Source organism: Hemicordylus capensis, chromosome 7 (genome assembly GCF_027244095.1).
Source record: "Hemicordylus capensis ecotype Gifberg chromosome 7, rHemCap1.1.pri, whole genome shotgun sequence".
NCBI lineage: Eukaryota > Metazoa > Chordata > Lepidosauria > Squamata > Cordylidae > Hemicordylus > Hemicordylus capensis.
The window spans coordinates 24,386,786-24,414,342 of NC_069663.1; the positions used below are offsets into that span (position 1 = coordinate 24,386,786).

At 49.0% G+C, this 27,557-nt stretch overlaps 2 protein-coding genes across 2 annotated transcripts in view; both read right to left on the reverse strand.

Annotated features, from left to right (window-relative positions):
- Positions 1 to 603: 603 nt before the first annotated feature.
- Positions 604 to 27,557, reverse strand: part of LOC128332878 (uncharacterized) — a 35,646-nt gene continuing 8,692 nt past the window's right edge. The window contains exons 4-20 of the mRNA XM_053267653.1: positions 27,241 to 27,357; positions 26,874 to 26,962; positions 26,550 to 26,591; positions 25,440 to 25,515; positions 18,828 to 19,184; positions 16,436 to 16,518; positions 16,098 to 16,142; positions 13,230 to 13,403; positions 12,748 to 12,926; positions 11,110 to 11,354; positions 7,860 to 8,207; positions 6,076 to 6,354; positions 5,101 to 5,361; positions 4,097 to 4,204; positions 3,716 to 3,798; positions 3,395 to 3,436; positions 604 to 2,635 (exon numbers count right to left, since the gene is read on the reverse strand). Coding sequence (XP_053123628.1) covers positions 2,588 to 2,635; positions 3,395 to 3,436; positions 3,716 to 3,798; positions 4,097 to 4,204; positions 5,101 to 5,361; positions 6,076 to 6,354; positions 7,860 to 8,207; positions 11,110 to 11,354; positions 12,748 to 12,926; positions 13,230 to 13,403; positions 16,098 to 16,142; positions 16,436 to 16,518; positions 18,828 to 19,184; positions 25,440 to 25,515; positions 26,550 to 26,591; positions 26,874 to 26,962; positions 27,241 to 27,357 — 2,576 coding nt within the window. The 3' untranslated portion in view covers positions 604 to 2,587. The remainder of the gene's footprint in view (positions 2,636 to 3,394; positions 3,437 to 3,715; positions 3,799 to 4,096; positions 4,205 to 5,100; positions 5,362 to 6,075; positions 6,355 to 7,859; positions 8,208 to 11,109; positions 11,355 to 12,747; positions 12,927 to 13,229; positions 13,404 to 16,097; positions 16,143 to 16,435; positions 16,519 to 18,827; positions 19,185 to 25,439; positions 25,516 to 26,549; positions 26,592 to 26,873; positions 26,963 to 27,240; positions 27,358 to 27,557) is intronic.
- Positions 13,814 to 22,682, reverse strand: LOC128332869 (carcinoembryonic antigen-related cell adhesion molecule 16-like). Its single transcript, XM_053267644.1, has 6 exons — positions 22,509 to 22,682; positions 18,828 to 19,184; positions 16,744 to 16,842; positions 16,436 to 16,518; positions 16,098 to 16,142; positions 13,814 to 15,644 (listed from the first exon to the last, which is right to left on the reverse strand). Exons 1-6 carry the CDS (start codon positions 22,594 to 22,596, stop codon positions 15,597 to 15,599), a joined length of 720 nt encoding a protein of 239 aa, XP_053123619.1. The 5' UTR covers positions 22,597 to 22,682; the 3' UTR covers positions 13,814 to 15,596.

The following is a 27,557-nucleotide window of genomic DNA, read 5'->3' on the forward strand; positions in this document are numbered from 1 at the left end:
ACAGGAATATTAAGATTGGCCCCAAACCACCTCCGAAATTTCAAAGCTGAGTGTGGATATACATTTAATTAATTGGGTCAGTAATGGAAGCAACCCACATAGGAAGCTGCCTTCTACCAAGTCAGACCACTGGTCCATCTAGCTCAGTATTGTCAACACTGACTGGCAGCAGCTCTCCAAGGTTTCACGCAGAAGTTTCAGCCCTGCCTGGATATGCCAGGGCATCTGTCACTGAGCTATGGTCCCATCCCCTAAGGCGGGGCTGCACAACAGTCCAGCTGTTTTTGGACTACAACTCCCATAATCCCCAGCCACAGTGGTTCATAGTCGGGGCTTATGAGAGCTGTGGGCCAACATTTACAGGAGGACGACAGAAGTTATGAAGCCCTGCCCTAAGGCGAATGTCTTGCAGCAGAAGCCTTCACGTGTACTAATCACCCATCCAAATGGAAACCAAGGCAAAACCTGCTTAGAAAAGGGGACAATTCATGCTCTCCACTGCAAGACCCGCTCTCCAACCCCAGCCTTAGTATGTCTAATAATCCCTGATATTATGCTGCCCTCTAGTGCTTGTTCATAAAGTGTTCATGTTTACTCATTAAGGAATTTTTTTAAAAAATGTTTATCTGAAACTGTTAATGCACACAGGCACATGGCAAGAAATACTTTAGTCAATTATAGTATTTTTACAACTTTGCTTGTATGTATGCAAATACGAAGCTTCCATGTTTATTTATTCAATGTTCTTTCTGTGAAAATGAGACATGTTTGATTGATGGTATGGGGCCTCTTGCACTTCACCGGGTTTATGGCATCAGAATGTTATAATCCAGCCCTGACCAGGAGTCCCAAATTCCAACGTCTTACTAATGAAGAAAGGTGTAAATCAGGGTCCCAATCAAGGCTATTCTGGTCATGGATCCAGTAGGATTGGAACATGAAGAACCTGGAACTGGAGAACATATTTTAAAGCCATTTAAAGACAACTGTCACTAAGGATTAGCACACATAGAGGTGAAACTCAGAAAATTAGAATATCGTGCAAAAGTCTATTAATTTCAGTAATGCAAATTAAAAGGTGAAACTGATATATGAGACAGACGCATTGCATGCAAAGCGAGATGAGTAAAGCCTTAATTTGTTATAATTGTGATGATCATGGCATACAGCTCATGAAAACCCCAAATCCACAATCTCAGAAAATTAGAATATTACATGGAACCAAGAGGACAAGGATTGAAGAATAGAACAATATCAGACCTCTGAAAAGTATAAGCATGCATATGTATTCAGTACTTGGTTTGGGCCCCTTTTGCAGCAATTACTGCCTCAATGCGGCGTGGCATGGATGCTATCAGCCTGTGGCACTGATGAGGTATTATGGAAGACCAGGATGCTTCATTAGCGGCCTTCAGCAATTCTGCATTGTTTGGTCTCATGTCTCTCATCCTTCTCTTGGCAATGCCCCATAGATTCTCTATGGGGTCAGGTCAGGCGAGTTTGCTGGCCAGTCAAGTATAGTACACTGTATACTTTTCAGAGGTCGATATTGTTCTATTCTTCAATCCTTGTCTTCTTGGTTCCGTGTCATATGAAAAGCTAGGACTAGCTGCATCCAGGGGTACCAGAAGGTGGGGACAAAGACGAAAGCTGCTCCAGGGCCCACAAAGCGGAGGGTCCCCAATATACTATTTCTAGGGTTACCTATTGACAGCTTTGGGTGCTGGGGTACAGCAGAAGAACCTCAAGACCACATATTGCCCTGGGTTACCTCTCTGCAGCCCTGGCTGGAGAAGACCCCCCCCCACCTGGTCTGACTCTGTTCCCCACATATCACAGTTCCAAGGATTTCTTCAGAACCATTGCAAGAAAGGTGTTTGATGCATGGAAGGAAAGAAGTTGCAGTTGAACAGAGATAATAGTTTCCTATCACATGACCTGTGTTAATTCGCTTAGCAAGGCTGGACAGATTTCTTAGCAGCACCCACTGATCTCGTGAAGGATCTTTGTCCCTACTTGATATAACATTTCAGTTTTACATAGACTTCTCGCAGACTTCTTTCATTTCACGGGCACTGACATCTCCGTCTACAAAAGTGTTGCCTATGCCAGTGTGTCTATATATCTTCCATAATAAGGAAAAGCTTCCTGTGTCGAATGACACAAACTGGTCCATGAAAACGTCCCATTACAAGAAATGTGCTAATCATTTAGATGCTACCAAACTGTTGTTTGGTGGATTGTTTTGCCCTCTGATGGTGGACTAGAGCACTGCAAGCTCTTTTGCACACCCCTTTGGCATCCTTCCATTCACAGATGCATCCGTCTCATATCTCTTTGGGAAGGTAAAGGCTGGTAAAGCTTAAAGAGGTCTCAGTTGATTATTGCTGATCCTGCCACGACTTAAAAGGTCTTCAGTTTCCCTAGCAGATTCTTCAGAGTCAGAGGGCAAGTTCAGGCCTTGGCACGGTGGACTGGGGTTCGGGTTCCTGTACCCTGCCTTCCTTCCCTTCTGAGGAGTCCTCCAGGATAGATGGAGGTTGCAGCTTCCAGCCATAACACCAGTCTGAGTTTGATCAGTCTTTTTTCACCACTTCAGCTGATCATACACAGCCCGGTCACCATGTTGCAGACTCTGGAGAGAAATTGGAGGTACATCAGGTAGAAACAAAGAGGACTGATAGTTAAGTGCAAAAGTTTGTAATTGGTTTACTTTATATGGACTGGAGAATCCAGCCTTCCTCTGCATGGATTTTGACTTTTGTGGCCGGAGGTGCACTTACGTAATTTTGGAACCTGTACCTACAGGTCTTTGGAGGCCCCCCCTGCCCCCCATCCCCAGCTGGAGGACCCACTTCTGCTGCAAGATAAGCATCCTCCTCCTACACACACACACACACACACACACACACACACACACACCCATAGCAAATACAGTATTTTTTAACACGTGGGGTACATTTATGCAAATATGCAGTAACAGAGACATTTCAACACGCAACTTAACATATTCCCATCCATCCCACATTTTTCTTTCCCCACTCCCCGCTCTGTCTCTAAAGCACCTGGCACAGGTCACAACCACACTAGGCCACCCAACACAGTGTGGACTGGAGACATGGTATGACAACCACAACAGGACAGACTAAAGAGGAATTGGGGGCCCCCAGGCCCTGAAGTCCAGAGGTAAGAGTGCCACTGTTTGTGGTACAGTGGACACCAAGGTAGATGAATGTGAAAAACAGAAAGGGCTCCTGTGCTTTTCAGAACTGAGCAGGGGCAAGTCCGGGCATCCTCCAGATCAGCATGTTCTCTCTCTCTCTCTCTCTCTCTCTCTCGCTCTCTCTCGCTCTCGCTCTCGCTCTCTCGCTCTCAAGATGAAGCCTCCACTTACCTCATATGTGTGGTTAGGATCAGAGGAGGTCTCAGCCTTGACCTGGGTCAAACAGAAAAGATACTGAAGGTCATTCATCAGTTATTAGGCAGCAGTAGCAGCAGCAGAGTTTTTGTGGAGAATTAGAGCACCAATGATTTGACTCAGCAGAAAGGCACACACACACACAGAGTTTTTTTTAACCTAGATTATAAGTTCTCTGGGGCAGGGATCATGCAGCCCCTTAATATTCTTAACAGCACCTGGCTTAGTGTTGATGCAAATAGTAAGTGGTAAATGTGTCAGTGGAAGTCTCTCCTGTCCACTCAGCCAAGGCCTCACCTGTCCAGAGGGGAAAACATTTTCATAGACTGAAGGAGCAGCTGCAGTCTGGGTTGGGGTCTTGTCACTCCAGATGCGGGTGCCTGGGGGAGGTAGAAGAAGGCTTTGAACAAACTCTTATCACCTGGGTGGAGGGTTATTTTTGTTTGATTCATCTTTATAGCACAAGATGGGCCACCATAGTTTGTACAGTTTGTGAAGGTTGGAAATGATTAATTCTTCCAAGGTAACCCCCTTCCTTAATCAAGAATAGAACCCAGGAGTCCTGGCTCCCTGGCAACCCATTGCCTCCCTACTCCAGATATTTCGTTGCCCTTTCTTCCCCATAACTGAGAACAGAACTCAGAAGTCCTGGACTCCAGGTTCCAAAGCTTTACTCACAGAGAAAGAGGTAAAGCAGGCCTCCAATCAACGCTATCCCAGCCAGGGACCCAAGAACAACCCCAGCAATGGCTCCTCCTGAAAGACCAGAACTGATAGGACCAGCATCTGGAATGGAAAAGCACATTTTTCAGAAAGATGCTGTCACTAAGGATGGAGAATCCTCCCCCCCGCCGCCTTCTTTAGGGCACCAGGTCTTTCTAGATAAATGGAGGAAACCACAAGGCATTGATCTCAAGGAGGAAGTGATATGGTCTGCTAGTAAACTCAGTCTCAGGTTCGGGGCCATCCAGCCCTAGGATTTTTGATACCCTAGGAGAAGTTGGACTTTGGCACTGCAGGTCAAACAAACAAGTCAGTGTTTGGTTGGAGAGGGAATGGATGCATGAGTGCCCACCCCTGCAAGAACGGCTTCTCTAGGAGCCCGCCTAGGTCTGTCCAATAGATAGGTCAGCACAGCTGAGGTGCTCCATTCCAGCTGCTGGCTATTTCCAACAGCTGGAAAGGAATATTTCCTTATATCCAGAATAGAAGCCCAACCCGTAGACCTGAGCTCATTCCACGTCACATTGTCCAGACAGATCTACGAGTGTAGATCTACAAGTGTGTTCGTGTAAATGGAGTCTAGAGCTTTGCAGCATCCACGGCCACAGTGTCATGCATGAGTCAAAGCATCTGTTGTAAAAAAAATCCTCTCTGGGAGTCCTATTATGGACTTGGAAACAGCAGAACAGGAATTTGCCAGAAACTCCGATTGTATCAGACAATGCTTAAACATGTCCTGGTTAATAAAACAGAGGAACAACAATGTCTATATTAGAGGGGAGCTCCAAACCAGTCCATGTTGCCCCCTCCTCCCCCAGCTCAGCTGTGCCCTCCCATATGAATCCCGTCTCCAGTTCAGAAAAGGTCAGTTCCTATATAATCAAATTGAGAAAGGACTGGGGCATCCAAATAGCAGAAGAGCGAGAAATGAACGAGACATGCCAGTCTGAGGGACTCACCCTTAGTCAACGTCACATAGACAGATGCTGAGGCACTGTGCTTGGTAAAGGGGTTGGTAGCCTGGCAGGTGTAATTCCCTTCATCTTCCCAGGTTAACTGAGTTGTATAGCTGCGCCCCGTTTTATTCAGCTGAGTATTATTGAGCCACCACTGAAACTGTGCCTCAGGGACAGAGTCCTCTGTACACTCCAGAAGCAAAGTGGAACCTATTTGTTGCTGTATAGATCCTTCTTGGTTCAACTTAAGATTATCAGGCCCATCTAGAGAGGAAAGGAATTAGTATCAGGGCAGAGGGATGGAAACGGAGGTGCCTCATCCTATATGTGTAGCTGCTGTAGACCACCCCAGAGGCACCATTTCTAGGCAAGCAAAAGAGCTGAGAAATCTGGGGTTAGTAGTAGGGTTTGATCTGAATGAAGGTTCTTTGGGGTGCAGCTCTGGAAGCTGATCCCAGCCCTGTGGGTCAGTTTTAGAAAATGTAGATGTATCAATGAAGGAGCAAGTACACCTGAGCATATGCAGAATGTCATAGCCACAAGCTGCATCCACATGTTAGGTTTAGAGGAGGACTTGCAGCCTTCAGGCAGGACAGCATCTCAGCATCTCTCATTTTGGATAATGTAAAAAGGTAAAGTGTGCCATCAGTCAGTGTCAACGCCTGGACCCCAGAGCCCAGAGGTTGTCTTTGGTAGAATACAGGAGGGGTTTCCCATTGCCATCTCCCGCTCAGTATGAGATGATGCCTTTCAGCATTTTCCTGTATCACTACTACCTGATATAGGTGTTTCCCATAGTCTGGTAAACATACCAGCAGGGATCTGAACCAGCAACTTCTGGCTTGTTAGTCAAGTCATTTCCCCACTGCTGGGGAGAATTACTGAGAGGAATCCTGAATGCTCTCCTTGCCACAAACACACACACAGCAGAAGGAGGAGGAAAGAAAGTGCTAGCATAGTCAGGCTGGGATTGCTCACATGCCACAGTTATGCTACTCGGGTTGCTGAGGCCCTTGCTAACAGGGTTCCTGGCCTCACACGTATAGGTCCCCGCATCATTTCTGGAGACACCAGTTATGTTGAGGGTTCGATTCCGATCCAAAAGGCTTGTCACAGCTAGGAGGGGTTCAGCATTCTTGAACCAGAAGACGCTGACACCATCACTCTTGGAGGTGTTGCATTTTAAGGTGACGTAGGAGTTCTCTGGCACCATGACTTCTGAAGGCTTCAGGACTGGCCTGTGGAGATCCAGGTTTTCTGCACATAAGATACAAAGAGGGTCATCCCTTATGTGCCCTCCTCATGACTTCTGCTGTCTCCATTGGCTGTTCGGGAACACTGGCTTGAGAATAAGATATGGCGGGGGTGGGGTGGGTACACTTGCCTTCAAGGCCTGCTGTGAGGTTCCTGGAAGCATCTGGCTGGAATAAAACAGCAACTCCTGTATGAATGAAGGGGGGTTACGAGCACAATCTGGCAACCTAGCAGTCCGAGTTCAGGACAGCTGGAGAGTTTTCCATGGGGCTGGGATCTGAAAAGTATGGCTAGAACAGAACGCTTGCAATCAAATAACTGCAACCCTATGAAATCTACCGGCATTTCCAAATTTCTGGTTGCAGCAGGCGAAGTCTTTTGGACAGTGAAATGTATCAGGTATCTACAAAGTGATCGGTTTCTGATTTTGACATCCTGAGGTTTTTGATTTAAACATGTGATGATTGGCAGACATCAGTACCTCGCATCTGATGGCATTTCTGCAGGTGACAGGTGACACACAATGGTTCTACAGTCTGGGTACCTACTGAGGAATGTGGCTATGATTGCAGGAATCTGGGGAGGCAGTGAGCTATGGACAGAGGTGCTCTTCCTACCCCAGGACTTCTGGGCCTCCACACCCCCTGGGGCCCCCCAAATCCTCTTTAGTCTGTTCTGGGAGGTGTGGTTGTTGCCATGCCAGAGAGCAGCAGGCTCATAGAGCCGGCAGCTGAGCACGACTGTGACCTGTGCCGACAGAGGGGGGAGTGGGGAAAGAAACATGTGGAATGGGAATATGTTCAGATGTGTGTGGAAATGTTTCTGCTAATGCGTATTTGCTTAAATGTACCCGTTTTGTATTCCTACATTCTTGTGAGTTCAGTTGCAGTTTGCGCCCTCAAGAACCCACGTGTTAAAAATACTGTGTGTGTCATGGAGTGTGTAGAGGGATGATGCTGACCTTGCAGTGGGTGGGTGGGTGGGGAGGGGGGGCTCGAAAGGCCTTTAGGTTCTTCTAACAGGCTCCCAAATTACCTAGGGGCACCTCTGGCTATGGACTAGCAAAAAAGCAGGCAGGCGATGGAGCGGATAGTATTTGCCCAGCCGGCCAGAGACCGACTGGCTGGCAGGCAGGTGGGAGAAGCTGGATGGAGATTGTCCGATGGAAGACGGAGGGGGAAGGGAGGGCGCAGAGGGGCCGAGGCGACCCCTGGGGTGGGTGGAACGGGAGGGGGATCTGGCCCCGCCCAAGCTCAGTCCGTCGGTCCCCGCTGCTGCCGGGAGAGGAGGCTCAGTCTAAGAGCGCGGAGGGAAATTGCAGGGAGCCGCGCAGGAAACCGCTGGTGGCAGTTCCCCGCACAACACCACCACCAGCGCGGCCCCGGCTCTGGAGAGGGATTGTCCCCATCCAAGGGGCAGGCAGTGCCCGGAGGCTCAGCAGGGGCGAACAGCTCTGAGCGCCTCCTCGAGGGGTCTGAATGGCTGAAGAACAAGTTAGCTGAGCATACCTGAGACAGTTAGATTCACAGACACTTTTACAGGCTTTGCAGAGTCTTCTTGCAGTGTATAGATTCCAGAGTAATTCAGCATTAAATCTGAGATCCGAAGCGAGCAGGGTGGGACTCTCGTGTCCCGCTCAGTGTAGGCATCTCCATTGACCTGCCCAAGACTTGGAGGTGGGTAATAGGTGAAGATCCGCTTTGGCAGGTCTGTTGCCTCCCCTCGGAACCAGGTACAGCTAACGAATGGATCCGAGAGTCCTTGTGGCGTTAGGGTGACGCTCCCTCCGACTTCGGGATTAGCAGGGTCCTGAGTGACCGAGAGTCCAGCGGCTGGAGGAGGCAGCAGGAGGGAGACTGCAGGATGCGGGAGGAGGAGGGGGGGGAGAAAAGAGAAGGCGCTTCACTTCAGGCCAGAGAAGCCCTAATCGCAAGGGCTGGCTCTTGATAGGAATCAGCCACTGCTGCCGAGATTGAAACAAGGAGCCTGAAAGACCCTGCAGACTTCTGCTTTCCCAAAACAGAGGAGGCCTTTCTTAGGAGGCAGGGGACCCGTAACAAATTTCTCCTAAGCCCAGAGAAACGACCCTCCTTGGCCACTACTGCAACCCCAAGATTTCTGATCATGTCCACGGAGCATTACAAATGTGATATGTGATGTGGTCAGAATTACACAGGATCCTCCATCACTTTGTATTTTGTAGTAATTTGTTTCCATTTTTGAAGGGCTAGATTTCATGGGGGACTTGAACAAAATGGCGGCCTTTTGCCATGATTCTTCTGTAGCCATGGAAGAAATAACCTATTAGTCCAGGGGTTCCCAAGCTGGCGGCCTCCAGATGCTGAACTACAATTCCCATCATCTCCAGCTACAATTTGTTGTGGCTGGGAATGATGGGTCTTGTAGGCTGGGAATGAGGGGGGTTGTAGTTCAGCAACATCTGGAGTACCACAGGTTGGGAACACCTGGCCTAAGCTTATGGCAACTAGAACAAATACTGTATATCAAATACCAACTCACATTTCCTTATTTTTATTTCCTTGAAGACCAATCTGGGTTCTTTGATTGTGTGAATAGACCCACTTCCTGAAACAAACCTTTTTGTACTCTGACCTTGGGGAATTCTGACTGATCTAATCTCACTTCATGCAAATGTCTCCGTTCTTCAGAAGAGTTCCTGGGACAATCTACACTAAGCTGCTAGAAGCAAAGAATGATCACTTGTAGGGTTCCACTCAGTACCCCAGCCAGTTTGAACCCTTCATCTTAATGTATGAACCTCTTACTCTTTAGTCAGTAGACACTGGGGCAGCTACTGATTCAACTCCCATCATCTTTTAGGGTGGATTTAATCCCAGTAGGGGTTAAAAGGTGGGGTAATGAGGCACTTGTCTAATCAGGTTTAATAAGTGACCCTTAGGGAGTCAGGCTAAGATGAGAACAGGAAGGGATCTCCAAGGAGCATCAGGGTGGGATGCAACAATATTGGTGAGAATGAAGATAATCAATGATAATAAAATGACAGCTAAAGGAGAAATCAGTCCTACTCCTTGACAAACTGAGCTAAACATGGCAAAAGCCCAGGAGCTGAATCATTAAAAAACAAAAACAAACCATGATGAGGTCAGGGAGTCAAATCAACCCCATGACTTCTAGTCAGTCACAAAGTGCTGTCTTGAAGTGAAAGCTGACCAGTGACAGCCACACAGAGTTCCCACAGAGCACAGAGAACATAGCTGTAGATTATGCCACTTTAGGCTGCAGGGGGAAAGTCACATACAGGAAATGGCTCGTACCACTTCCTGTTGCTGGACTGGGCTGCCATTGCAGACAGGTTGGAGTTGGCATGACTGAATATTTGCTCCTCCGTTCAAAGCAGCCCCTGCGCATTGAAAATGAGCATGTGCTAGAGGACAGCCCTTCTCTCCTGAGATGTAATTCCCTATGTGGATGGCGTTGTTATTTGTGAGAAGGAAAATTCAACCAGGCACACTCCTGCATGTGGTCTGAAGTGATACAGGCAAGATGTAGATCTACCACCTCATTTTCTGTTTGTGAGAAAGCATAGCCATGAGCTCAAATACAACATTTACAGCCACATTTTACTGAGTGAGTACATTTTGCAAAGCAGAATGCAGATTGCTGAGCTGACGAGAGCAGTGAGGGACAAGCCAGAAGGGTGGGAGACAGAAAGAATTGGAAACGGCATAAAGTCACCCAGAGTGTTTGGGCCAGATGTTCAGAGGTGTCTGACATGTTTTGCCAGCTATAATCCAACTCATGAGATTCTGTGTCACATCTGTACAGATGTGTGACATAAATTTACAGAGAAAGCATCTTTAATCCTTTGTCTGGGGACCTGCACACTCCATAGAAAGAAGACACTCTATAGAGCTGAAGCTGAGCCCTGTTCCAGGTTGAAGTAGTTCATCCAAGAAGCAAGAGGCATTTGCTTAATTTTTGCATATCAAATCACATATTTTGAATATTGAAACTTGGACCCCCTCTGATTCAGTAGACTCTTGCATTACAGGCTTTGACCCCTTTTAATCTAGCCTGCTTTACCCTCCAAGTTTTGCCCCAGCCTCATTCATGGAGCAAAGAGGAATTAATGAGGACCAGTTGCCCATGCCACTAAAAATAATTCCAGCCCCCAAAGAGGCACACAGACGGGGCATGCACAGGGGCAAATTCAAGACCACTTAATCCAGATTAGTTATGCCTTAACACATTAACTCGCAATCCAGGTTGTTAAAAACGTGTCAAAGGGTCATTCCATTAAATAAAAGAACACATTTTCAAAATGTTTAGCGTGTTAACAGGGGAGGTGCTGATCCATATCAGCGCTCCTGAGGGCGGATGGGCTGTCACGGATCCCAGAATAATCCAGAGAGGGTAGGGGGCTTGGGAGAGCGGGGGGGGGGGGCAGCATCGAGGCAGAAACGAGGAGACCCGGCAGGTGCCAGGAGGGAGGAAGGATTGGAAATGTCGCGATTAAAGTCCCTGCTCGCTCTCTCCTGGGCCGGATTTCCTCTTCTGCGGCAATGGGTGTAAAATAAATAAGGCCAGACAGAAAACTCTCCAGAGAGGAAGAAAGAAGCCGCGAGATCCAGAGACAAACCGGGGGGCGGGGGCTTTTAAACACTTGGTAAGGCCAGACGTCCCCTGCAGCCCCAACCCCTGTCCTACTATGGGGGCTCCTCCTCTTGCCCCGCCTTTCCCTCCCTCCCCCCCCCGACCCGACGATCGCCCCCTCACCTGCTAGGAGCGCTGCGGGCCAGGAGCTCCTCCTCCACCCCAGAGAGCCCCCCCAGCTGCTGCGGCGCGGACCTTCCTGCGCCTGCCTCCCCATCGTGGCAGGGGTCTCCCCACAAGCCGGACGCCTGCTGCTGCTGGGTGAACCAGAAGTTAAAAGAGAAGGAGACGCCGACGGCGCGGACTCTGCCCCTGGCCCCGCCGTGCCGGGAGGGGAGACGCAGCTGCCAGCAGAGGGAGAGACGCGCCTGGCGAGAGATGGAAGGGAGGAGAGAGCGCAGACAGAAGAGAAGACTGAGGGTCAGAGAGGTGCGAGGCAGAGGAACGGGCGGAGACTAGAAAGAAGTCCTGTTCAGCTCTTTTATTGAAGGCAGGTACAACAGCGTGCTTCCCATCTTTGCCATGCATTTGAGGGGCCTTTCCCCAGGTTCACTTCTAAAAAGGAACGCAGGTGCAGCCGTTCACACGTAAAAGGTGTCTGAATAAGGCTTACACACACAATAAGCCTGTACCATCCACGTGGAAGTGCTGTGCCTGAGCTGAGAGCCCGGAAAGCGGGCCGCCTCTCTGAGCTGGTAGCTTCGGATGGACTGTTAGTGATTTGTGTTAAGGGGCTTTCACACGTTCTTCAGATGGATGGAAGGATGAAGAGGAGCGGTGATGGAGGGAGATCCCCAGGCTGTATGGTGGTAGTGGTGGGGCAGGAAACCCACACAAAGCACAACAGTCCAAGTTCATGGAGGCTCTTGTGCAGTTCCTGCCAATGCTTGCAGTAATTTCAGTGGGGCACAGGCAGGAGATCTTGGTGGACAGGACCCAGGGGTCAGATTTGCCTGCCTCTCATTTTGCTCTTCTTTATCTACCACCCCAGGTAGCTCTAGTATTTCGTGGTGGGGCTGCTGGTGAATATTTATTTAGGACATATTAATTTAGTTTCTCCCCACCCCTGAGTTTTGTGGGGCTTACTTCCAAGTAAGCAGGCACAGGCTAAAAGGTTCCATGGAAAGCACCAAGACTGAGTTGCAACTAACTTGCTCCTTGGGTTTCAGTGGGACTAAGCCATGGCTAGCTGCATGGGGGGTGGGGGAGGGCGAGAGGTAAAAGGACCAACAGCTCCAGGGCCACAAAGCTGAGCCCCCCCTCCCCAATATACTGTTACTAGAGTTATCTGACAGCATTTGGGGGTGAGGTGCATCAGATGGGCTCCAAGTCCACATTTCCCCCCAGGATATCTCTTTGCAGCCCTGGCTGGACCAGGGCTCCAGTTCTTCATCTATTCATCCTACATCACAATTCCAAATATTTCTGTTCCTCCATTGCAAGGAAAGAGTTTGAAGTCTGGGAGGAAATGAGATTCAAGTCTGAACAGAGAGAATTCTTGCAACCACTGTTGCAATACACTGTTTCACAATATACATATATTTAGAGAGAGAGATTAACCAAAACCCTCATTTCCTGAATAAGAGGGAAATGATCACACAAGAGGGGTGTCCAGCGACTTGCTAAAGATTTGCGGCCAGATGGAGTTGGGAAATGGGGACATCCTGCCACTCGCTTATGTTCATCCTCCCCAACACAGGCTGACACTTCAGGGCTCTCCTCTCCCCGTAGTCCTCCCTTCGGGGTCCCGATCCCTCTCACCTGCTGCTAGGAGCGTTGCCAGCCACCAGCTCCTCCACTGCGGGGGTATCCAAGCGGGACTCAGGCGCTCCTCCCGTCTCCTCCCCATGGTGGGCTTTCCTCAGCCGGACGCCTGGGTCCCTCCCTCCCTCCCTTCCACTCTCCCGCTGCCTGCCGTCCACCAGAGTCCTGGAGGCTACCTATTTCCGCAAGGGCTTCCCTTCTTATGGGGGTGAAGAAAAAGCCCCCCTGAAGTCCCTCCGGGGGACAGAGTTAGCTGGTTCCTTTCGTCTGTCCCGGGTTCTTCGTCTTAGCCAGGCGGTGGAAGGAGACAGGAAGGTCCGTGTTGGGCCCTGCCTGAGGGGTGGGCTCTCTCCGCCGGCGCGCAAGCCAACGCCGAGGACTCAGGCGCCGAGGAAGACCCACGCTGCCTGTCGTCGTGCGTCGCGGAAGGCAGCGGACTCTCTCCGGTGTCAGTGAAGACTCGTGGGGCTTCCTTCAACGAGCCGGACGCCTGGGTTCCTTTGCTCCGCGCCTCCTGCACTCTCCGGCGCCCGGGAGGTTCTCTTCACCCGTGAGATCAGACGGGGCGGGGAAGGAGGACTTGCCAGCCAAGCCAAGCCCCTCCAGGCGGCCTCCCCCTCGAAGGCCGGGCTGGACCCAGGAATGGCGAGGCGCTGCGGGAGGAGAGACCCGGGAGCGAAAGGGAAAGGGCGATGCTGCACCAGCCAGAGGCAAGCAGGGAAAGCCGCCGAGCGCTGCTGGGAGGGAGGGAGGGAGGGAGACGGAGGAGAGCGGGGTGGGGGCAGCCCAGGCTGGGAGCGAGAGAGGTGCGGGGCGGAAGTAGGGCTAATCCCCTGCTAACTGGGCAAAGAGGCACCTTTTAATGTGGTGGTGATTCTCTTTACTGAGCAGGGAGAGAGCAACTGGCCCGATCCACCCCCAGCACAGGACCTCCAGTGACTGTTGCTGGTGTCTATCTTGTGTTTCTCTTTAGATTGTGAGCCCTTTGGATTGTGGGCCCGAGGGACAGGGATCCCTCGTATTTGTTTGTTATTTCTCTGTGTAAACCGCCTCCGTTTCAAGTCTGACGTCATGTAGATTCGTTTAAAGTCTGTTTTAATCCAAATAGGTTCATGGCAAGACAACTGTTTTTGTTAGACTATTCGTTTCCCTCTGCATCTTTGTCAAGTACAAACAAAACTTTTATCATTTGTATTTTCATTGTCCCTTTTTGCTAGAAATCTCTCTCCTTTGTAATACTATGGGGCCTTTTAAGCTTAGGGCTGCTCCTCCCTCCTCCTCCTCCTGTCCTCTTGGAGGTTAGCTATCATTAAGGCTACTTGATCTTTCGACACTGCATCTCTAAACAGTGGCACAGTGCTTCTCCCATTCCAGTCTCTAAGGTGTTTCAACCATGATGTTTTCCTTCTTCCTGCCCTCAGTCTTTCTTTGCAATATCAATTGCAGAAGAGGATATCTCTGCTGTCTCATCGCATGCCCCAAATATTCCAGTTTTTTCCTTTCTTCTATTGTTTTTAAAATGTTCATGTTTTTATTCATTCCTTGCAGAACTTCTAAATTGGTGACTCTGTCTACCCAGGATATTTTCAACATTCTTCTATACACCCATGTTTCAAAAGCTTCAAGCCTTTTACACATCTTTTGGTGAGCGTCCAACTTTCCATTCCATAAAGCAAGACTGGAGAAACATAACACTTGGTCATTCTGATCCTTGAATTTAATTAATGGCCAGACCACACTGTCCACATGTTTGTACTACTCTATTTAACACTGCCTGCATTTCATTCTTGTTATCAGATATTAACACTATATCGTTGGCATACCTAAGATTATGTATTTGCTCACCCAACAGCAATTCCTTCCTCCACGTCATATAAATGCCAGCATTGCCTTGTAAGAAGACATTCTTTCCCCAGTTGCTCTTCTGTCAAATCTGCATATATGGGTAGCTAGCTTTCTCCTCAGAATACAGGACACTGAACTGATGAAGTTTTCCATGTACTTTCAGCTGCACTGACAGGGTATTTACAAGCATTGCAATAGATTCTTCCACAGCAATTATGTTCTGGGTCCAGAAAGTTACTATACCATGAGAGATGATCTTCTAGTGTGCAAGAAAGATCTAGGTATTTTGTTCATTTTAGGTAGTTGCTCCCTTAAGACACTGAAACAAAGTTCAGCTGAGAGGTCATTTGATGCTAACCCCTGCTAACTGGGCAAAGAGGTGCCTTTAGCGTGGCGATTCTCTTTATTTAGCAGAGGGAGAGGAACTGGCCCGATCCACCCCCAACACAGCATCCCTCCAGTGGCTATTGCTGGTGTCTATCTTGTGTTTCTTTTTAGATTGTGAGCTCTTTGAGAACAGGGATCCATCTTATTTATTTATCATTTCTCAGTGTAAACCACTTTGGAAACTTTTGTTGAAAAGCGTTATATAAATATTTGGTGGTGCTGCTCACAGCTGATTGGCCTTATAAACTTGGCAAAAGAGAATCTGGCCCCACAGTTCCCTCCCTGCCATGAGTTGTTATTACTTCTCCCCAGAACCAGCCACCTGTCTGTAGGCCAGAGAGGAGTCACAGGTCCACAGGTTCCTTTATGACCTTTGCAAGCAGAGATTTCCATGCAGAACTACTTTATGACTGAATCAGATCATTGGTTCACCCAGCCCAGGTCTCTCTCTTCCAACTAGCAACAGCCCCACAAGGGTTCCCCCCTCTCCCTCCCCCATTTTGATACCCAAGGTTCTTTAGTTGGAGGATTGGAGCTGGGATTTTCTGCAGGTGCTGGGCCATAAAGCTTTGAGGCAGCAACTGAGTAGAGCTTCCTTGGTTCATCAACTATTTCTACCACTTCAGCCGGTCATACACAGCCCGGTCTCCATGCTGCAAAGCCTGAAGAGAAAACAGAGATACATCAGGGGAGAACTAGGAGGATTGATGCTGCCTTCATTCTTCAAAAGAGAAATAAATGCAAAGATTCCTAATCTGCACACTATATACAGGTCAGAGGATATGGGCTTCCTTTGGACAGACTTTGGCCTGCATAGCACAGAGTACTCAAGCTGACCAGATGCTAAGGAGGAGAGGGCTCCAGTATATTTAGGAACTTAGCAGTGTGTGTGTGTGTCATTTTTTGGGGGGAGGATTTCCACATGTGCAACTTGCCCTGGGAAAGCTATACCCATTGTGATTCCTCCTTCTAATTCAGCTCTCAATGACACAAGGACACTGTTCTCTGTTGCATCTGTCCACTTTGACTGTATCCATCAAGTCCCATTCTTGGTATCTGCTAGGTTGACTATCATTCTTAGAAAGCAAGAGAAAATCTGAACGGCCTCCACTTACCTGGTATGTGGTATGATTCGAATCCAAGGAGCCCTCAGCCTTGACCTGGGTCAAAGAGCAAAGATGCAGAAAGCTAACCATCAGTTATTAGCCATTAGCAGCAACAATGGAGCTGTTGGGAATACATAGTGTATTGGTCTGGCTCAGCAGAAAGGCAGAGTCTTATGTACACACATGTGAACACCACTTTTTTAAAAACCTAGATTTTAAGCACTCTGGCTCAGGGACCTTGCTTCCTCTTCATTTTTGTAATGGCACCTTGCTTAATGCAGAAGTGGAAAGTGAGTGGAAAATATGGGGCAGCGGAATTTCCTTGTTTCACTCAGCCGAGGCCTCACCTGTCCAGAAGGGGAAATGTTTTCATAGATTGAATAAGCAGACACAGCCTGGGTAGAAGATGGATCACTCCGACCACGGACACCTGGGGGAGGGAGAAGACTGGGAATCAGATCATTCGGCCTATGTGATATTTTTGTTTGAAATGTGTGCGAGATCTTTAGAGCATAAGATGGACAGCAGCCACAGTTTGAGACCATTTTAAATGATTCAGCCTCCAGATGCATCCCCTTTCAGTTGCCATTTCTGGCCTTTGGCTGAGAACAAGACCCAGAAGTGCCGGGCTTCCAGGTCCCAAAACTTTACTCACGGAGAAAGTAGTAAAGCAGACCTCCGATCAAAGCTGCCGCAGCCAAAATCCCAAGAGCTAACCCAATGACTGCTGCATGATCTGTACTGATAAAATGTTCTGGAAAAAGGAAAGCACATTTCAGATATTTTTGATCCCCACCTTCCCCACCTAAATAAACACACAAACAAACAATAGTAATTAATAAAAAATAATAATGGGAATGACTGGGTTAATCACAGAAAGGTTGAGGTGGCCAGCAGGTGGCGCTGCAAAAAAACATGGGAAAGTCTCTGATGTCCCTCAGACCAGACAGCGAGATCCATCTGGGAGAAGATGCAAGCCCCTGAGAAGGCTTGAGGCTGAGTAAGCTCTTGGCTATCTGACTTTTGTGCAAGCTTTTCACATCTTTTTTTTTAAAAATGCTTTCTCAAAGGACCCTAAAAGATGGGAGGAGAGCTGGTCTTGTGGTAGCAAGCATGCATTGTCCCCTTGGCTAAGCAGTGTCTGCCCTGGTTTGCATTTATTATTTTATTTATTTATTCGATTTCCGCCCTTCCAAAAATGGCTCAGGGTGGTTTGAATGGGAAACTACATATATGAGCTCTGTAAGATGTTAGGGGATGGGGCCGCTCTGGGAAGAGCACCTGCAGGCTTCCACGAAGAAGTTCCCAAGTTCCCTCCCTGGCATCTCTAGATAGGGCTGAGAAAGACTCCCATCTGTAACCTTAGAGAAGCTGCTGCCAGTCTGTGTAGACAACACTGAGCTAGATGGACCTATGGTCTGACTCGGTAGAAAGCAGCTTGCTATGCTGGTCTGGCAGACATGAGGACAATTACTCAAAGTCATCCCATTGAAGTTAATAGGCCTACTATGAGTAATTTTTTCTTCATGTCAGCTGTTGTCACTAGGGATATAGGTATCTAGTCTAGGTTGTCACCGCTTCTCAAGAGCATGGGGGCTCTCTACGTAAATGGAGGAAACCATACTGCCTTGATTTCTAAGAGAAACGTGGATTGCACCATCTCTGCTAGTAAGTTCAGTGTTAAGTGCTCCTTTCCAGGTTTGCAAGAATCCAGCAGGGAAGACCAGTCCATAGAGATGGGCTCACTCTGCATGCAGCCCAGATCTGCGAGGAGTGGTATACGGGTCCCTGACTCTGAGACCCAATTCCCAGGACTGGAGGGATTCAAGACTGAAAGGGTGAGCCTTTTTAGCAGTGCCTTGTACCCCACAGATACAAGGTTATCCCCCGAAGCCTTTCCTGGCACGGCAGTCCTAACTGGAACAGAACACTTGCAATAAAATAATCAAACCTGTGAAACTGACCACCATTTCCAAAGCAGTTCCGAAGCAGGCATTTCAAGTCTGAGATGAAAACATTTCAGATATTCACCAAATATTTTATATCTGTATTGTTTATATCTGCACAGTTTTGCTCCTATGCATGCATTGAAAGCTTATGTTAGAAAGGGTCAACTTTACTGCTCTTCAACCATCCTGATTACGAGCAAGAGGGGGCAGCCAGGGTGCTGCTGAGTGTTGTCCAGTGCTTGGTAAGTCAGCTTTATGATATGTCTCCACCTCACAGCAAGGCAGCAGCAATAGTGCCCCGGAGGATAGATCACATGGGAGCCACCAGGGAAGGGATGGAGACTTTTGTGGAGATCCCAATCTTGGGGGAAAGTTATGCTGGAGGAGAGGAGAACCCTCGGGAAAATGCTCAGAAGACGCTTTACCTTGTGGATCAGCAGAGGAAACCGCTTTCTTTGAGCACGTCAAGGGGTTAGAATGGCTGAAAAATAAGTTCATCGTACCTGAGACCTCCACCAGCGCATTTCCCAGGTGTTTCCTTTGATATTGCAGAGGTTCCAGCGTCATTTAACATGACAGGAGGTGAGAGAAGCTGGATGCACGTTGCCTGTGCTGGGGGCAACGCGGAGGTTCTCGGTGGGAAGAGGGCGGGGGGGGGGAAGGGAGGGCGCAGAGGGGCGCAGGCGAGACGGTAGGGGGAAGGGGTTGGGAGGGACAGGCAGCAGGGGGAACAGCTCTGAGCGGCGCCTCCCGGAGGGCTCCGAATGGCTGAAGAACAAGCTGAGCCTACCTGAGACGGCGATCTTCACAGACGCTTTTGCTGGCGCGGCAGATGCAAGCGTCACTACCACTGTATAGACCCCGGAGTAATTCAGCATTAAATCGGAGATCCGAAGGGAGCAGGTTGGGACTCTCCTCTCCCGCCCGGTGTTGGCAGCTCCATTGATCTGCCCACGAGGAGATGGAGGTGGGTAATAGATGAAGATCCGATTCGCCCGGTCTGTCGTCTCCCCTCGGAACCAGCCACAGTTCATGATGAATGAATCCGGGATTCCTTGTGGCGTTAGGGTGACGTTCCCTCCTTCGGTCAGATTAGCAGGTTCCTGAGTGACCGAGAGTCCAGCGGCTGGAGGCAGCAGGAGGGAGACTGCAGGATGCGGGAGGGGAGGAGAGAAAAGACTGAGAAGGCGCTTCACTTTCAGGCCAGAGGCCACAAGCACCACGAGGGCTGGCTGCAAATACGAGCCCGGCAGATTTGTCAGGAACCGAAACCAGAGTCCTGGTTTGTTGCTGGTGCCTCCCTGTTAGAGTCCCTTCTAGACGGTGTGAGCCCTTGTGGGACAGGGGACCATGTTGTCCATTTATCGATGTAAATTGCTTTGAGTGCTTTTGTTGGAAGCAGCAGGATATGACTATTCGTGGTCGTCATTCTAGAATTACACATGCTCCTCTGTCCATTTGTACTGGAAAATACTAGCTTGCTTCCATGTCTCAAGGACAAGGTTGCATATTGTCTTGTGTTGCCCACCTGTATCCTGGCTGGTCATCACAGCTGTGAATAGGTCTTTGCTTCACCAGACGCGTGTGGATAGGAGAGATCCAGAGTGGCCTCCACAGCTGTCCCCCATGGCCACTCTTGATGATCCTAAATCAGGCTCTCTCCTGATTGCACAGCTAAATTTTTTACCACCAAGACTTTTGTTGGGGGGCTCCTCCCCAGTCTGAAGTTGGTAGGCTTGGATCCCACACAGCATCATCTTCTTCCAAGATGGCAGAGGGGTACTTAATTCAAAATGGCGGCCTTTGGCTACAGATCTTCTGTCGCCAGTAAAGATGTAGCCTACTTGGTTATTTCTTGCCTCCCAACCTGTGGTACTCCAGATATTGCTGAACCAACCACAACTCCCATCATCCCCAGCTACATGATGGGAGTTGTGGTTCAGCAGCATTTGGTTTCCACAGTTTGGGAACCCCTGAACTAGAGGAAGTATACTGAACTTCCAGTATACTTCCTCTAGTTCAGGGGTTCCCAACCTGTGGAAACCAAATGCTGCTGAACCACAACTCCCATCATGTAGCTGGGGATGATGGGAGTTGTGGTTGGTTCAGCAATATCAGAATTCCTTGAGACATGGAAGCAAGCTAGTATATTCCAGTACAAATTGAGAGAGGATCATGTGTAATTACTTCCCTAATTTTACTTCCTTCACTACAAAACTTTGTTTATCCTTAAAAAAAAAAAAGAGAGAGAGAGAACAAAACCCAAATCCTTAAATAAACCCTGATCTTCTGATCTGGGGAAACTCTGACAAAAAAACCCATTGCACTCCATGCATGTGCTTTTGCCCTTTCAGCCAAGTGACTGGGACAACCCATCAGAGGAGTACTGTGGCTGGCTGGCAGGGTTGGATGCTGGCAGAATTCCACTCAGTTTGATCTCTCCCTGGACCCCCTGCAACGCATGAGCCCTCTTGCTCTTTAGTGAGGAGATGGGGCAGCTAATGATTTTTGGCAAAGCTAAACATGGCCCCAAATAAAAACATGTGTGGAGTCAAATCAACCCCATGACTTGCAGCCAACCCAAAGTGCCATCCTCAAGTGAAACCTGACAAGTGGTACCCAAACAGAGTTCTTGCAGACGGCAGCTTCTCTGGACTGTACCACTTCAGACTGCAGGCGGGAGGTCATATCATGGAACATACCACATCCTTTGGTTGGATGGCACTCCTTTAGACTACAGGCGGGACTCAAGGCTCTTCCACCCCCAAAGGTCCCTGCTCATAGAAAACTAGCATGTCGGAGGAAAGGCTAGACTATAGCCTCTGTTTCCTACATCTAATTTTCTTTGTGCATAGAGCTTTTATTTGGAGGGAGGGCATTCAGCCCTGCACGCCCCACCACGGCAGTCTGAAATGCTGCTAAGGAGACACAGGCCGGCCTGATTCTTCTCTCCTGTTTGTGAGTGTCGCTCAGCCAGGGTCAGTGATGGGCCACTTCAGATCTCTGCACAATTAATTACCGCCTGCATGGTGAAGTGGGAGGAAGGAGCGCAAAAACGGAACGTCCTCCCTTCAAAAGAGGAAGAGTGGGGTATCTCATGCAAGGGCATGGTCTTGGGACCATCTCAGTATGGAGCAATCCAGAGTCAGTCAGTGCTGATGACCTCCAGCCACATTTCCACGTGCTGAGAGGGTAGCCTATATACTGCTGTGACGGGGGCAGCGCTGAATTGCTCTGGGGTGCCACTACAAGCACTGCAACTACTACTCTTCGTAGTGGCCCAAAGGCTCCCAATCCACATCCAGTGACTTCATGGGGCACCCCATTCTTCCAAAACTGCATTAGGCACAGATTGTGAAATGTGTGAGAAGCAGCCCCAGATTGGGGGGGGGGGGCTTTTCTGCCCACCCTGGAGCTTGCTTCCTGCCCTCCTGCTCCAGTGCTTGAGCATCAAGCAAGGAAGGCAGGAAGCAGGAGAAGCTGGGGGAGCCTAAACTGTTTGGGCCCCCTTTTCAGAGTGGCCTGACCCACTCCACACACACCAGCCAGCCAGTGGGAGGAGCATGCTGCTAGTCCTCAAGGCTGCAAAGGTGGGCTTGGAAATGCTTAGCAAGATCTGGGGAGCAAAGAGGTAGGAGTGACCCTGGGAGCCGGAGCAGGATTTCTGGGTGGTGCGGATTCAGTGCCCTGCAAGGGTCTTTGTCCTTCCCCAGCTAAAAGACAGTGACACACAAGTCATAATAGCAAAGATCGCCCCCAAACAGCAAAGTCTCTTGGGAAAGTTACTTGGCTGAGCTGCACATTTTTATGGGCATGCAGCCTGCTTTCCCCTGAAGTCTGTAGCTGGCAGGCAGAAGTATAGCTGGTATTGTGGTAGCCAGCATGACTTGTCCCCTTAGCTAAGCAGGGTCTGCCCTGGTTGCATATGAATGGGAGACTTGATGTGTGAGCACTGCAAGATCTTCCCCTCAGGGGATGGAGCCGCTCTGGGAAGAGCAGGAGGTTCCAAGTTCCCTCCCTGGCAGCATCTCCAAGAGAGGGCTGAGAGAGACTCCTGCCTGCAACCTTGGAGAAGCCGCTGCCAGTCTGTGAAGACAATACTCAGCTAGATGGACCTATGGTCTGACTCAGTATATGGCAGCTTCCTATATTCCTATGTAAGTGAGGAGTTCTTCTTGTACTAAACTCTGCCCTGCAGGGTGTGGTCTTGAGTATACGGAGCTAGCCGAGGAGCACCCCTAGGCACAAAGTAAAAGACCTCTAACAGGCTCATTGGGAATTGGCATGGCATCATGAACGATCACTACTAGTAGTACTTACGACTAAGGCATGAACTCCAAAGCAGGCGAGGTCAGATCGAGTTTGGGATCGTCTCTAGTCACTCACTTACGTCCAGCCAACTCCCAAACAAAGGCCGACATTCCGGGTCTCTCCCGCCTCATTTCCCCTTCAAGGTCCCGATCCCTCTTACCGGCCAGGAGCGTTGCTGACCACGGGCTCATCCACCACCGCGGGGCGGGCACCCAAGCGCGGCTCAGACGCTCCCCCTGCCACCCCATCGTGGGGTTTCCTCAGCCGGACGCCTGGGTTCTTTCTTCACTGCCTCTGCCTGCCGTCCACCAGAGACTGCCTGTGCCTGCGAGAGCCTCACATCCGACGGGGGCGGTGGAGGAGAGGAGGCAGTCCCTCCCTCCGGGTGCCGGACTTCCCCAGCTGAGTCTCTTCCTCGTCCCCGCTCTCAGCCAAGCGGTGGGGGCGGGGGGGGGGCGGCGGGAGGGAGAGGGGCTGGGCCGTGTTGGAGAGATTTAGAAGAAGCTCGCGCGAGGTAGCGCCGCGAAATGACTCTTCCCCAGACGATTTATCACCTGGACGTCAGCTCAGCCACTCTTTGGCTCCTCGAGATATTCCCTCAATCCCCTGCCACAGCGATCAGCTACACATAGCATCCCCCCACTCCGGCTCTTGCACTCCAGTCCTTTCCTTGACCCCTTTAATCCAGCCCTCCTTACGCTCCAGATGTTGCCCCAGTCATGGAGCAGAGAGTTCCCAGGGCCACCTGTTAAAACCACTCGCTGCGTTGCAAACAATGTGATTAAAGGGTTTTCAAGGCTCAGCGGTGTGACTCCTGCTTTCTTAACGTGCGTTTTAAACAGGGGGCCTGAGTAAGTTTCAAACCCACACCAGAGACCTGAGGATGGGCTGAGGGGGTGTAGTTTATCCTGGATTCATTCAGAGACAATAGGAGGGTCTGGTCTTGGGGGAGCCAGGCTGTCAGCAGCACCGGGGCAGAAAGGAGGAGACCCCATCACCTAAGGGCGCAGCGGGGAAGGAAGCATCCTGCCTAGAGAACAGGAGGCTGTTGGTTTGAATCCCCGCTGGTTTGATTCAGCCTATGGGAAACAGCTATGAGGCGGCAGTGGTAAACCCCTCCTCCTGTATTCTACCAAGAAATCTATTCTATTCCACCTCTTGCATTCCATGGACGCGGAAGTCTCTGCTTATATTTCTGTTCGCAATAGCCCTGCGTCGCTATAAGTTCCAACTGAGGACAACACTCCTTGCATCATCTGATGAAGCCAACTGTAGTCTACGCTACAAGAAATGAGCTAGTCTTTAAGATGCCACAACACTCTTTGTCGTTTGAGGGATTTATGTGGCCCTCTTGTGGCGGTCCAAGGAAGTGCACGCGCTTTTGCAAATCTAGGCGTCCTTCCATTCACACAGCAGGCATATGATACTATTACTATTAGGAATATTTCGATACCGCTTTTCACAAAAGTGCTCAAAGCGGTTTACACGGAAAAATAAATAATAATCAAGAAGGTTCCCTGTTTCAAAAGGGCTCACGACACAAAGGAAACAGACACCAGCAACAGCCAATGGAGGGATGGTGTGCTGGGACTGAACAGAGACAGTTGCTCTCCCCCTGCTAAATATCAAGATAATGTCTTCTCAAAGAGTCCTGGCTTGCAAGCTACAAAAAAATATGCTGTTCTCAATGAGAGATGTGGCTTCTGGAGACATCCTCCATCCTCTGCTGAGCAAAGAGTCACCTTTTAAAGTGGTAATTCTGCCCGCCCCCGGCCAGTTGCTCTTCTGTCAAATCTGCATATAAGTAGCTAGGTTCCCCTACAAAATATGAGATACCAAATTGGTGAAATTATATGGATGTATTTTTTAGTTGCATCAACAGACTGTTTGCAAGTACTGTTGCAGATTCTTCGTTAGCATTAAGGTTCTGGGTACCAGAAGTAACTATCCAATGAAATATGTTCTTATCTGACTGAAAAAGAGGCACGTTCTTCAGAGTAGGTAACTGGTTCATAAGAACATAAGAAGAGCCCAGCTGGATCAGGCCCATGGCCCATCTAGTCCAGCATCCTGTTTCACACAGTGGCCCACCAGATGCCGCTGGGAGCCTACAGGCAGGAGCTGAGGGCATGCCCTCTCTCCTGCTGTTGCTCCCCCGCAACTGGTACTCAGAGGCGTCCTGCCTTTGAGGCTGGAGGTGGCCTATAGCCTTCCAACTAGTAGCAGTTGATAGACATCTTCTTCGTGAAGTTCTCCAAACCCCTCTTAAAGCCATCCAGGTTGTTGGCTGTCAGCACATCTTGTGGCAGAGAATTCCACAAGTTGATTATGCACTGTGTGAAAAAGTACTTCTGTTTGTTGGTCCTAGATTTCCTGGCAATCATGGGATGACCCCTGGTTCTAGTCTTATGTGAGAGGGAGAAGAATTTCTCTCTATCCACTTTATCCACACCATGCATGATTTTATAGGCCTCTATCATGTCTCCCCACCGTCACCCTTTTTTTAAACTAAAAGGCCCCAGGTGTTGTAGCCTTGCCTCATTAGAAAGGTGCTCCAGGCCCCTGATCATCTTGGTTGCCCTCTTCTGCACCTTTTCCAGTTCTACAATGTCCTTTGGACATTGGAACGACAACTTTCCTTAGAGGACACTGATGGGAAGAGCCCTCTGGTCTCCTGTTGAGTTCAGAGCTCAGGTGGCCTGCCCAGGTGAGATGGGGCAGGTGAAAGGCTGGGCAAAAGAGAATCTGGGTCCAACACTTCTTTTCCTCCCTGTCATCAGCTTCATTGCTTCTCCCCAGAAATCAGCCATCTGCCTGCAGGACAGAGGAATAGCAAGTTCACAAAAATCTTTCAGGACCTTTGCAAGAGAGACTCCCAGGCATGAACATTGAGAACTGCTTTATTATGGAGTCAGACCATTGATCCACCTAGTCCAGAACTGTCTCTTCCAACTGGCATCAGCTCCACAAGGATTCAGGGAGAGTCCACCCCCCACCCCAGTCTAGAAACCTGAGGTTCTTTTGTTAGAGAACTGAGGATTAAACCTGGGATTTCCTTCAGGTGCCGAACCATATTGCTGGAATCAGATGCAGTGTGGAGTTTCCTGGATACATCTTTTTTCATACTTCAGCTCATGATATACAGCCTGGTCTCCATATTCTAAAGTCTGAAAAGAAAATGAGATACATCAGGTAGAAACCAGGAGGGGTTGGTGTTATCTCTATTCTTCAAAGAGAAGGGAAAGCAGAGGCTTGCTATCTGTATACCTTTATACAGACTGGAGAATCTGAGGTTGATTACATGGAATCTGGCCTTCACAGCACAAAGAAATATGAGGTGGCCAGATGCAAATAAGGACAGTGCTCCTGTGCCTTTGAGAATTGAGAAATGCAAGGGGGATCTTCAGCAAGGGCAGCTTGTGCCACAGGGGGGCTCCCAGAAACACAGGAGCCTTGCCCTCTTTGTATCTGGTCACTCTAGAGTGCCCAACCAGTACAGGTCAGCTATAGGGATGTGCGTGAAACAAAAATCAGGATTTGATACATATTTGAATTTGAATCAAAATGCATGGTTTTGATTTGAATTCAAATCCAGTCCAAAACAGGCTGATTTGATTCGGATTGGTTTTGATTTACAAAAACTCTGGTGTCCTAGTGAAGAAATACTGGGCTATCCTTTTTAAATGGTCTCCTTGCACATTCAGAAGTCAGGTGACCGTCCAGCAGGCTGCAGGGAAGGATGGCGGGTTGGGTCACTGCCTCCCCACTGTGCATGCTCTGCAGTTACTGCTCTGTGGAGAGGTTCAAAGGTGTCTCCACGCCTCTTGTTTTTAAAATCAGCGGCTGGTGGGCTGCAGGGGGGTGGCAGGTTGGGTCACCCTCTCCCCACCACGGTGCTCTCTGCACTTCCCAGTGCCTTGGCACCTCTTCCTTTAAAAATAAAAATGAAAGGAGACTCTCCTCTGCCTCCCTCCTCTCCCCCTCCCATAGGATTTAAACTTAGAAAAAAGGTCAACTTGATTTGGATTGGTTTGATTCGAAACAGGCTGATTTGATTCAAATTCAAATCACTCAAATTGGCCAGATTTGAGTCAAAAATTTGAATTTGAATCACACATCCCTAGTCATATCTCTCTCTCAAAAAAAGAAAAAGGAAAAGGAAAAAAGAAAGAAAGATGAAGCACGAAGGGCCTCCACTCACCTGGTAGGGATGGTTAAGATCAGAGGAGCTCTCAACCCTGCCCTAGATCAAACAGAAAAGATACTGAAGGTCATTCATTGGTTATTAACCATTACCAGCAGCAATGGTGGAGTTTATTGGGCTGTAAGTAAGTGCTCCAATGGTCTGACTAAGTTAGAAGACCACTACATACGTTCATGTATACACTGTACCTAGATTGTAAGTACCCTGGGGCAGGGGTCTTGCATCCCATTTTCGTTTTCTTAACAGTGCCTTGCTTAGTGCTTATGCTGAAAATAAATGGTACAGATCATGTGGCAGTGGAAGTGTCAGCCAAGACCTCACCTGTACACCATGGGAAACATTATCATAGACCATGGAAGGAGCAGATGCACTCTGGGCAGAAGCAGGGCTGACACTCCGACCACGGGCACCTGCGGGGAGGGAGAATCTTGTCACCTGACAGAAGGTTATTACTTTTGCTTGAAATGTGTGTTTTATTTTTATAGCACAAGATGGACAACAGCAGTCTATACAGTTTGAGAGGACTGGAAATGATGCATTCTCTTCCCTCAGTCAAAAATAGACCCCAGGAGTCCTCCTGGTCCTTCATCCCCCTTTCTGCTCCAGACATCCATTGCCCTTTCTGCCCCATAACTGAGAACGGAACCCAGAAATCCTCGGCTCCACTCAGGTTGCAAAGTTTACTCACAGAGAAAGAAATAAAACAGGCTTCCAATCAACGTTGCCCCAACCAAGAGCCCAAGGACAATCCCAGCAATGGCTATTCCTTGCAGAGGAGCAGGACTGGGAGCAGCAGGAGCAGGAACTGGAAAAGGGAAAGCACATTTTCATCAGGGTCTTAAATGTGCTGTTGTCACCAAGGATGGCATTCATTGAACTCCTCACACTTCATTTATTTAACACATTTGTATACCGCCCAAAATGCAAGTCTCTGGGCGGTTTACAACAAAACAATAAAAACAACAAATAAAAAGGTTAAAAGATTACAACAATTAAAAATGTTAA